At 33.2% G+C, this 11,893-nt stretch overlaps 1 protein-coding gene and 1 long non-coding RNA gene across 6 annotated transcripts; one reads left to right on the top strand and one right to left on the bottom strand.

The window, feature by feature from the left end:
• Positions 1-212: 212 nt before the first annotated feature.
• LOC130737704 (nudix hydrolase 17, mitochondrial-like) lies at positions 213-2,190 on the bottom strand. Its single transcript, XM_057589529.1, has 5 exons — positions 1,945-2,190; positions 1,336-1,441; positions 1,109-1,192; positions 835-963; positions 213-676 (listed from the first exon to the last, which is right to left on the bottom strand). The coding sequence occupies exons 1-5, from the start codon at positions 2,016-2,018 to the stop codon at positions 572-574; spliced, it is 498 nt and encodes a 165-aa protein (XP_057445512.1). The 5' UTR covers positions 2,019-2,190; the 3' UTR covers positions 213-571.
• Positions 2,191-7,162: 4,972 nt separating this feature from the next.
• Positions 7,163-11,656, top strand: LOC130737702 (uncharacterized). 5 transcript variants are annotated; one of them, XR_009018883.1, is made up of 7 exons: positions 7,163-7,304; positions 7,463-7,690; positions 8,051-8,454; positions 9,034-9,109; positions 10,173-10,326; positions 10,549-10,631; positions 11,442-11,656. It is a non-coding gene; the product is annotated as an uncharacterized LOC130737702 (long non-coding RNA). The 5 variants fall into 5 exon arrangements; XR_009018882.1 differs by adding an exon at positions 8,629-8,722 and having other exon boundaries at positions 7,165-7,690; positions 10,055-10,326; XR_009018884.1 differs by adding an exon at positions 8,629-8,722 and having other exon boundaries at positions 7,167-7,690.
• The last annotated feature ends 237 nt before the right edge of the window (positions 11,657-11,893 follow it).

Below are 11,893 nucleotides of genomic sequence, written 5' to 3'. Positions count from 1 at the left end.
GTGGTGATCCTCCCACTTGCATGGCGTTTTCTCCCTTCCACACGTACCCAATTAACCATCCCTCTCACCTCCACTCTCTCTCTCTCTACCTTTCTCTCTCATCACTCTGTAGAAATAAATGAAAAAGTAGTAGTCTATTTAAAGTCTATTTAATAACTTAACTCATGATTATTTTTTCAATATTCAAGTGAACACGCAAATTGCAAAGCCTCTCAAAACATAACCTTATTCTTCTCTGTATTCTAATCATTGATTCTAATGGCTCCCTTATTACATTAGCTAGCAAGTGCTATGATTCAGGGAAAGTGCGTAACAACGTTACTTAATAAAATATCTTAAACCGTAAAAATTACAATATTTATAATTGCTAGGAGCCTAGGACACGTGATAAAACAAATCAGCTCGCTCAAGGCACGTCAAATCGCTCATAGTGATGAGATCGCCAAAGGTGGTGAAGAGATGATCAAATCGCCCATGATGAGGGAGGCCGCCCATTCCGGTCCAGGATACATAATATTGACCATATATTTTCTATCTATAGTAACAACTAACAAGTAGCCAACAATTGATTCTATAAGTTCGTATATTGCTGTGGAGTTAGTCGTCTAACAAGTATATCTAATGCTTCTTTCATCCACCAATGGTGACAAACTTCTCGAGCTTCAGCCACGTTCATCTGCAAAGGAAAAGTCAGGACATAATATTAGCATATACTTCTCAAACTCTACCCAAAAACTAGATTTTATCATATTATTTCTAGTCAATGTGGACATAATATTAGCTAGCATATACTAATTCAGAAACACATTAATAACAACTGTCAAACATATATACCCATATTCTTCTCCGTAGAGTTTTCTCTGGCCATAGGTCAAGTTGCTCCTTCACAAGTAAGGGAAACATGTGCCCTTCATAGTATGTACCATATCTTTTGCTAATGAAATTCCATTGGCCCAATCCATCCTGCCATAAGAAATTAAACCAAAATTTCAGTGTTTTAAAATATTTTGGCAGTCATAGAATTAGAAAGAAGTAGAGGGAAGAATACAATAAATTAAAGTAAATTAGAAATGCCTATTGTATTTCAAAAATTTTAAAATTTCAATACCTCAATGGTTCCTGTAACTCCTGCTTCTTCAAGTGCTTCCCTGCAAGCTGCTTCTTCTGCTGATTCATCAACTTCCCAACCACCCTGTTTCAAACAAATAGGAAGTTAATTTTGAATGAATAATTGACCAAGAAACCAAAGAAGTTTTTCTTCTAGTTAATTAAACTCTACTAATGTGCCGAAAAAAACTCTACTAATTAATGTGCAAGAAGTGATCAAAAGTATACCTTGGGAAACATCAAAGCTTGACCTTTTTGTGAACTAACCATAAGCACCTCCAATTTATTGCTTACATTACCTTCAATATCTTCTTTATATCTGTAAGGTATGCACCTGCACAATTTGACAATGTAATAATTAAGTACAAGTCAAGGAAAGCAGGATATGCATTAATGAATACAACAATAAATGCACTAAGCAGGGGATTTGAACGGCTTAAGATCAACAATGCAAATTGAGCAAATATGCAAGTGTAAATATTCAGTGTAAGTTAAAATTTTAGAAGATGTTTGGATTCAACTTCAGGTTTCCCAAAATCAATGCTGCTACCACAAACTAGGAGTAGCTTCGTCTAGAATCCATTCTCCTTATGTACTAAATATGAAATAAAGTCAATGCATGTGGACAGAAATTTCTACAAGTAGCTTTCAAGTGTCAGAATTGATTCTGTAAAGACATGATTAATTCTTGAAAAAAACTTCTGTAAGTAGCTTCAGTGTGTCAGATCAATTGATTTTGGTAAAAGAAAAACTTATACGAAGATGTTATATATTAAACATGCAATGCCTCAAAAACAGATATGCAGGAGCAGGAGCACCTTAAAATGAAGTACTCACCCTACAACTTGGCGGCCGCCAGCACTGTTGTACCTCTGCAACTCCCTTCCGGAGCGTGATACCAAGCAAACCATGATCTCTTAAAACACTTAACCTTTCACTTTTAAAAGACAAATGAAGAAAACAAGAGCAACCCACAGAAAGGACAAGGAAAGTTAAAGAGAGGATCTAGCTAGCTATTACAATTAAATGATCGATTGGTTTTGTGGAAGCAAATAGAACCAAAGAGAAAAGTTGTAGAGAAAGTGGTCAAAAGTTAGCTATATATATAGAGAGAGAGAGAGAGAAAAGTTGCCTTTTGTGAAACCGTTGGAAAGGACGTGTTTGTTTGTACTCAAGATTAAGCAACTTAATTAATGGTGTGATGAAAAAGGGTATGAAACGCGTGGTTGTCGCGTTGCAATGTAGAACGAAGGATCTACTAGACAGCGAAAGAAATATAATAGAGCTAATGATGAAGTGCGATTGAGATTTTGAGGCTTCTGTGTTGTTTCTTCTTCAACTGCATGGTATCTATTATATTTATTAGGTTCCATTGCTAAGTCAACTTGTTCCTACGCAAATATGTATGTACCAATTAGGTGCTGAGTCAATCAGCTGACAAAGAAGAAAAATAGTAGTTCTCTTCAGAATCTAAGTCAACATTTGCATGATGAATTATACAGTCATCCTCAGCCCTGTGATGACCTTTGAGAGGACGTCCTACAATGTGCATGGTTGGTAAATTTATTTTTGAAAAATGATTTGTTCATATTCGAATAGTGAACGGACAGAGGAGAGAAAATAAAATTAATATGATGTATATAAGAAAACATAAATTGAGAAAAAATGGGTTGTCTAAATGACTCATAGTGAAAATTGGGTTAAATAACCCATGTTCTATGTGGACCAATCACATTTAAGATAAATTTGTTGAATTTTTTATATTTTATTTATAATTTATTTAGGATTAAATATGTTTTTGTCCCTCACTTATACGCATAAATATAATATGGTACCCGAAAATAGACACAAAAGATTTAGTCCTTAAAAAATTTTATTTAATCTAAAATGGTCCTTATAATGTCATAAAATGTACGTGACAATTTCAGTCCCTTCAAAATTTCTTCCATCAAATTTAATCTTTTTTCCTTCATAATTATTTCATGAGGAGAGATTCATTGACTCTAGACTCCCAATGTGGCTGAGATTATTACCCTAAACTCTCACATGACTCCTTCCATCTGTTTCCCAAGTTCGCCAGAAAACAATGGAACATCAGAACATGGAACAGAGCAATCGAGCAAGTGGGTCTCGTTCGTTTTTTATATATATTATTTTGTGCTATCTTCACAAAACATGAACTGGGCATATCAGAAATTGAGCACGGTGCGGGGCTGCAAGCTATGATTTCTCCAATTGATTTAGTTGATAAAAGGGATCTTAATCTTGTTATCATACAAACTGATGGCAACATGGCTGAAAAATTAAACAAACAGAGGAAATGGACCATTGTCTTGAAAAAATTTATCGCAAAACAAGGGTGGGAAGGGCTTCATTACATATTTTTTATTGAAGAAAAACCTATCTGCATATGAAATTGTCATAATCCTAATTATTGATCTTAACATACTCAAACAAGATGGTCTGATGGTGTGAGTGACTCCTTATAAGAAGAGCAAGGGTTTGTGATCCGTCGATAGGTGAGGCTTCAGATTGAGGTAGGGAAATATGGATGGATTGGTGAGAGTGGAAAAGCAGGATTTGGCAATGAGTGAACGAGGAAACGAGAATACGTGAATTGGTGAGCCTCAATGTTTATTGTACAAGAAGAAGTCCACGTTTCCATTTTTGCATATGGTACAGGAAGCCATTTTTTGGTCCCTACGCAGGTAACATGAATTCATAAAACATAAAATCCATTTGCCAAATTCATTATTCTATATTTGAATTTGGAGAACACAACATGAAACCAAGTGATGAGCTGAGAATCCCATGGCTGTGTTCATTGAGTTTTGGGATGAGATATAAAGTTCTAGGTTTTGAAATGATTATGAAGGGAGAAGGACGAAATTTAATGGAAGAAATTTTGGAGTGACTGAAATAGATGTGAAAAATAATTAAAAGGACTAAAATCTTTGTGTTTTTAAGGTACCATTTTAGATTCATTTGTATAAATTAGGGACCAAAAACATATTTAATCCTAAATAAATTAATAAATAAAATATAAAAAATCAATCAATTTATCTTAAATGTGATTGGTCCACCTAAACAATGAGTTATTTAACCCAAATTTCAACATGGGTCATTTAGACAACCCCGAGAAAAAATATAAGATAATATTTATTATTTGTGTACTATGTGTATGTTCATGTAGAAATTATATGTATGTGTATGTACAACTTAAATATTCATTCAAGCAGCATCTGTTAGTTTAGGATCTCATCTAGTTTGATAACATTTTTTGGATTTGTACACGCAATGGCATGCGTTTCATTGCTATAAAGATAATCTTATTAATTAACTTAATGTGCCAAATATTATATTTAATTTTGGGTCAATTATATTTCACATCTTATTTGATTTATATAGGTAAGTTTTTGATTCCCGGTAATATATATTTTTTTTGACGGGAGGTAATATATTATTTTAAATCTTAGTTTCTGTCTCATGCATTAATTTTTTATTTGATTAAGATTCCTTATTACCAACACATGTTAATTAGTTTAGTTTGTAAGGATGAACCGACATGTGACTCCAGAGATATGTCTGGACCCGTAATAGTAACCAAATCTGAAATTACCCAAACTTTTATTCATCGTAAAAATTCCCCATTATTAATATTCCGTCCTAAGGTCTAACAATGGTTATAAAGTATCCTTAATAAACCCTAGTAGAGCTAAAAGAATATATATGATGTATGAATAAGGAAATTATCTCATTAATGATCAAAAAAGTACCTAGTACAAGGTGAGGACACCCCTTTTATAGTGTGAGTGGTCCTTATTTAGAATATTCAGGGATTTGGGCCTTACATGCAAGACCCAAATCCCAATACAGAATAAGACAAATATATATATATATACCCCTAAATATAAACAAGACAAAGTAACCCGGGCCCACGTCTTCCTGCTGGGACCCATGCCTTTATCCAATAAGACATTAGTCTTACTGGGCGGGTCGCTGACCGGCCCAGTCCAATTAAAAATTAGTTCATTTTAATTCTGATTATCAAATAACTTGTGATAAATGATGATATATCAATGAAATGTCGCATAAGTTTTTTCTTTTTCTTTGACCCGGAATGATTTTCTATAGGTAATGATACTTAGGGAATTTTTAACCTTTTCTAAATGATTTTTCGGAAAATAAATTTTATCTATCTAGTAATTTAAAATTAATTAGATTTAAATGTACTTTTCTTGGAAGAAGAATATGCCAGGGTCATCTTATTTATTTTCTATTTTGAATGATTGTCGGGACATGGTCTCTTTATTTTCTTATTTTAATTTATCCTTTGTGCGTCGTTCTGGCAATTGTGTGGCTGATTTCTTGGCAAAAAACTCCTCAAAATTTTCCAACGTTATTTGGATTGAGGAGGTTCTGCCAGAATTGAACCTTTTGGTAACTTCGGATGTATTAGCATCTATGGCTCTTTAATTTTAATATATCATCTCCTTTCAAAAGAAATAAAAATACTACTTATTTTATTTTATTATTTGAAGCCGCATACTTTTAGTCTCCATTAAATGGCTTATGTTAAGTGATTGTGTGATGAGCAGAATCATACATCATTGATGATAAGGAAATTTTAGAAATGTGACTTGGTTTTCAACGCTTTAGTCTCAATGATGCATTGTATATTTGTATGAAATCATTTTCTGATAAGGGATTAATGTTGTGAAAGTTGCGGATCTTAATTTGTCAATTGCTAATTGCAATCATGGTCCGGACCGGACTTATTCCTCAATCCTCAATTCCTCATATAGATTGGATGTTGCTTTATCAAATTGACGTTGATGTCGTCTAATGTTAAAGGAAATTGAGAAGTATCTATATAGGTTTTGATTTGGGTTCTGTATATAAAATGTCGAATATGAATGTTGATTTTGAATTGCGTTCTTCTCCTTCGTTCAAAGTGACTATATTTGTCTAAATGACCCTAGTTAAAAATTGGGTTAAATCATCTTTGATGAGGTGTTCCAATAATATTGTAACATGTGTCTTAATAAATTCCAACTCATTTCATTATTGTTTTTATTTTTTATTTTCATAATATCCATGTTATTAAAATGTTAAATATGTTTTTGGTCCAAAATCAATTTTTTTTTACAATGAAGGACTTAAACTAAATTTCTTAATACAAATTTATTAATCTTGATCATCTTCATCTTCATCATAGTGTTTTTTTATCTTCATCAAACCCCATCACCCAAAACCAAAATAAATTTTCACATTATGCATCTTCTTCTTGCTCTTTCTCAATCTCACTCCATTTTCCACTCTCATTTACCTCCACTCAATCTCATCTTCTTCCAACCACTCAAAAAAAAAAAAAAATTCCAGCAATAGCTTCCTTTCACCACCAAAACAAAAAACAAAACCCAGCAAAAAAACCCCAAACCCAGAAAATAGATTATTGAAGCAACATAAAAAATCTTTTGTGCTACAATGGATCAAACTTAATTAGTTCTGCAAAACATGTAATTGAGGATCAAATTTTAATCATGCGATAGCCTCACAAAAACCACGTTGCAGCAGGAGTAGGAACTTCTGCCCATTGATACAGATATATTATTTCCATGTAGTGCAAATTTCTATTGCCTTCTCAATTTTGGAAAGTATCATCTATTTTAAGGACATATCCAATGAAATCCCAAAAAATTGGGTTAAAATTTGTACAAACTTGAGGGAGATCTCTGAATTTTGGGGAAAAGCTGGATATTTATATATTCAAATAGCTGGGTGCATGAAACCTGGAAGCACCTTTAGGAATCTTAATCTTAATAATATATAAAGCCCATCCACCAAAGTGGGTCATAATACTTTCTAATTTCCACATGTCATGTTTCTATTGGGTGTTTTCATTGAATTTCCGCATGTCTAATTTTCATTGGTCCAAATCCTTAAGTTTTGATTGGTCAACATTAATTAGTTTTCATTGGTCCACATTAATGAGTCAATAAATCAATATATTAATGAGTCCAAATCCTTAATTTTTATACAGGGTTTATTGGAAGAATATTGCTAGAAATAAGGAGTAGAATGAATCTGGCTTGATTTTGCCGTGTCTTACTTTGAATTTCAAATTCAAATCTTGGTGCTTTCACCATTTTTCTAGCAAGAGACACATTAATCATTAATCATTTTAAACAAATATGGTGAGGGAAATCAGATCTTTTAGCCAAACTTGATCCTTTTGCGTTTCTGCTCTCTCACTCCCTGAACAGAGAGGGAGCGACGAACACAAATCTAATGATTTCCTTTCTCTTCTATTTCCTTCACTCTCTCACTCCGTGATGCTGACGTTTATGCGCAGATCCCTAATCCCAATGGTAGGGGTTCAAATCATATGCAACCCGCTTCCAAAACCCCTCCAGAGTTGATGGTGTATGCTCCTTCAGGGCCTTTCTCTTCCACTCCATGATGTCGTCGACGTCGTTTCACCCTCTGAGCCCCAATCCCCCTCTCCAAGACCATCCCGCGCCACTGCGAGCTCATATCCTGCAGGTCCCTTGGCAAGAAACCCTTCTGCGGGTTCCACTGTGTAATGCTCTTGATTCCTTTAATATGTTCTTTCCATTTTAGATTGCATTTTTGTTTAATATTTGCTGCTGTTTTTTTGTTTATTTTTGAATTTGCTTTCTCCTTCTCTAAGAAGGTGGTTTAGGGAAGCAGAGCTTCATTTTTACTACTTTTATGTCCTTTGTTTACGAAGTTGTGTGTCGCAACAATCAAGCATTTCACTTTGAGGCTAACCTTTTAGCTAATGTTTATGCCCTTTATTAAATTTTAGAAGAATCGGTCAAATTTATGTTTAAGATAAAATTAAATCACTGAATCATATATTTGATCCCAATATAATATATAGATGATTTAAACTGATTGATTATTTCTATTGTCTTAGGACTTAGGAGCAAAGCTCCAACTGTGGAAGTGAGGCTCAAGAATTTGACTATTGAGGTTGATTCCTATGTTGTCAGCAAAGCTTTGCCAAACCTACCAAGCCGATTTATCAGAGGTTGATTCCTCTACCCATAGCCGATTTATCTGTTTGCATTCAATTGAAATCCATCCACTGCTGACCCTTTCCCAATCTAAAAATTGGAGCTGCTGTGTATGGTATCAAAACAATAAGCAGCAATCAATTTTCATCTGGAGGGTTCCATTTCATATCAAAGGAATTAGTAGCAACCCAACCATCTCAAATCACAAAATGTTTGAAAACGCACAAGTTTCCCTTGGCTGGAACGAATCCCTAACCCTCTGCTGGCTTCTATTGCGTTGGTTGTAGAGCTTCAAGCTTTGAAGGTATTTTCTGGGTTTTCTTCAAACAGGGTCATGAGTTTCTGGGATATTTTCTTCTATCGATTTTAACTACTAAGCTTAGTATCATTTACTTCATCCGTTTTGTTTCAATAAAACTTGAATATTTATTCTAAAAAACAAACTGATTCATGATTTTCATTGTATATGGTTGTTCAGGAGAGAAAGTTGTTCTCTTCTAATGCACAACTCTGGTTTATGCATATGTTCAGAGTTGTACAGGCTTCATGTTTGGGTTTATTGGCAGAACTATGTGAGTCCAAAGAATTATTTTCACTTCTTTTATTTGAATCCTAAAGTATGTGGCCAGTAATGTGCTATTTACCAATATTCACACATTCTTTATGATGTTATATTATCAGTACTTAGTTCATGGGTGTATGTAAATTTTCTCTTCTCACTGACTAACTGAGAAAATTTTCGGCATAGCATACTTTGGTTCTATGGTTCTGGGAAGTGTAAATGTTGACATTCTAAAGTTGTAATATATCTGTGACAATTAATATATACATATAATAGAATATGTTTAGCTCATTTGAAGTTTTTAAATATTTTGTGGTGCAGTTACCCCAAAGAGTATCAAAATGTAAAGCTTCTATGGAACAAGCTTTGTAATCCAGAGGATGTTAGCTGGTTTAAGGTGAGAAAACGTTATCCAGTTTCTTGAATCATTTTTGTTGCTGGAGTAACATGTAATTCAAATTATTAACTAAACCTTAATTACCATTTTTCTAGAATTCCAGTTTCTTGAGTCATTTTTTATTTGAATTCTAGAATTCATTTTTCTTTCTATTTGAAACCAAATTCAAATTATTAATTAACCCTTAATTACCATTTAATATGTTTTATTTGAATTGTAGAAATTAGACCTTTGTATATGAATTTCAAAATTTAACAGGAAGATTTGAACCTTATCTCATTTCTCAGTTCTGATTTTCTCTCTCTATCTACTGTTTTCATAAGTCATAAGGCGTCTGATCTAATGAACACAGACCGAGCAAAGTTGAACTTTTAAGAGCTGACTGCATTCATTTTTTTTTTCAAATGCATGTACATGGATTTTCTGCTAGATCTGCTTGGAATAGCTTTAGTAAGGATAAGAAATTTAGGTATTTTTAGCTAGCTTTTAGGATTTTCAAACTTTCTAATAGACTGATAAGTATTTGTTGCAATTACATTTCATGACTTATTTTTTTTGTGAAATTTGTTTGTGGCTTTTGTGGGTTAACCTTCATAGAATGACTTAGTGGACCATTTGACTTTAATTGGTGAAGGTCTCAAGAGGGGTACTGACTTAGCTAAATTCAAAGTTTGTAATTCCTTTAATTGTTTCTAATGAAGTGATTTAGCTTATAAAGTTACTCACAAATGCATGAATGATTTTGTATCTGATGACTTGCAGCATATGTACATGCATGAATAATTTCAGATTTTTTCTTATTCTAACTAGATTCAGATGTATTTTTAACTCTTGCTTTAACCATTTTAAAATGTTGCTCTTTAACCTGTGTCAGTGACTCTTCAATGGAGTGATGTAAAGCAAGAAATTCTTGAGTAATTGACATTTTAATTCCTTTTGTTTCAGTGAATTTAATCATGATTCCTCAGCTGCTAACTGAACTTCTAGAGCTTCTTATGCTTTAAGGAAGCTGCAATAATTTGTTCAGCAAGTGGAGTTTACTTATTATGAATTTTTCTAATAGGGAATATTCTTGGAAAAATTGCTGGTATCTTCAAGGTACTTTTTGGCGTGGAAGATGAATGCGGCCTTGGGATGTTGGGGAACAATTACTTACTTGAGAAAACATTAGTAGAGAGGCTTGAAGGCAGAGCTACCTCACTGAAATTGAACTACAGGTACATGATTTTGTTTGCTGCCCAGTAGCTTAATGTTATCTATGATGTTGGTATTTATCTATATATTACGAGCATGGATGGAGAGATGTAGAGTAAATGACTTTTAAGATGGACTGAATTATAGTCTTTGCATTAGTATCTATAAATGAAGTTGCTCTAAAGTCTAAGGTTGTATTCTTGAATTTTGGTCTATGCGTCTTATTTCCTGATATCTCTTTTTAGTTAGCTTTCTGCAACTGGTCCATCAAACTTCATGGCTTCAAGTGTTGATAAAGTAGCTGATCTGAATGCCTGTATAAAACAAGGTAATCATTCTTACTCTTTAATGAACAACGAAAAAATTGTTGTCTCTTTTATTCTTTTTGTAACATAAATGGCTAGATTGTATAATTTATAACTTATGGACCAATTTACATTGTGCAAGGTGTCGTTGGCAAGATAGACATTCATTTAAACTAGACTAATACCCGCGCGATGCGCGGTTGTTGAAATGATATTATTTCTTAATAGAGTTGAGAGTGTTGCATTTAGCATTATTAAAAATACAAATGAGTCATGAATATGTACATAATGCTCTAGCCTTTACGTCCCTTATCTATATGCCAATTTTTTTATCAATATAACTTGAGTTTTTCTACATATATTTTCATAACTTTCTGATGAGTTTTAATTTATAACTGAGTTGTTTTACTATTTTTATCTGAAAACAAATATCATAAGTGTTTATAGTTTCATGCAAATCCTTCTTCTATTTCCTAGCTTAAAATATTTTAGCTCATGGACTTGAACGTCCATCCCAAGATGCAGAAATTGTTGAATTTCACCATATAATGTCAGATTAAGAATAACTGAGATTATGTGGGACTTTGATATTTAACATCCAAAAATGCAGTCTCTAGAAACCCTTTTCATCTTGCTTCTTATATAGCTGCTCTCTTTAAAAGCATGATTTTCCTACATATAATGAAATTATTTATCTACTTAATTGCATGACTCACAACACTTATCAAACATATACTTCAAATTTTCTGGCATAAACCTTTTTGGAAGCTCACCTGTAGACTCTGAAATCTGATCCACCAGTTGAAGTTTCTCATCATATTCTGATGACACAGGTCAAGCCTGCCTATCTCAGCAACTATGCAGGTTTTGTATATGGTTCCCATGGCCCAGTCCAAGCATATGCTCCAGCAGTATTTGACGATGGATGGTATACACACAATAAGATTGAAGTCACCTGCATGATTATTTTGTATACACACATTAAAATTGAAGTCGTGAGTGACTATGTTTATCATTCAATTATCTATGCATCAAATTTTTGTGTTCATATGATACAATGCAAGTTAGTTTAATTTTTATAATTTCGTATTATATGTAAGGACACTTAGATCTAGATCCTAAACTAATTTCTATTAACTTAAAAAGATGAAGAAGATCATGCAATCAACATATGTTTTATAGCTGCTTCCCCATATGTAAAAGTAATTGGTTTTCCATGTTTTAGATGTTTCTTAATGAATTAAAGTTTAGATCAGTTGGATCAGGACAATCATATATGAAAAAG

This window comes from Lotus japonicus, chromosome 2 (genome assembly GCF_012489685.1).
Source record: "Lotus japonicus ecotype B-129 chromosome 2, LjGifu_v1.2".
In the NCBI taxonomy this organism is placed as follows: Eukaryota; Viridiplantae; Streptophyta; class Magnoliopsida; order Fabales; family Fabaceae; genus Lotus; species Lotus japonicus.
The sequence above is the reverse complement of the archived record's forward strand: the minus strand, read 5'-3'. Positions and strand labels throughout refer to the sequence as shown.

Excerpts from the sequence above, each read along its gene's own strand:
- LOC130737704 (XM_057589529.1), bottom strand. The coding sequence starts at position 2,018 with ATGGTTTGCTTGGTATCACGCTCCGGAAGGGAGTTGCAGAGGTACAAC. Across the intron at positions 1,193-1,335 it reads AAGCTTTGATGTTTCCCAAG|GGTGGTTGGGAAGTTGATGA; the intron begins GTATACTTTTGA and ends TGTTTGAAACAG. Across the intron at positions 677-834 it reads CTCTACGGAGAAGAATATGG|ATGAACGTGGCTGAAGCTCG; the intron begins GTATATATGTTT and ends TTTCCTTTGCAG.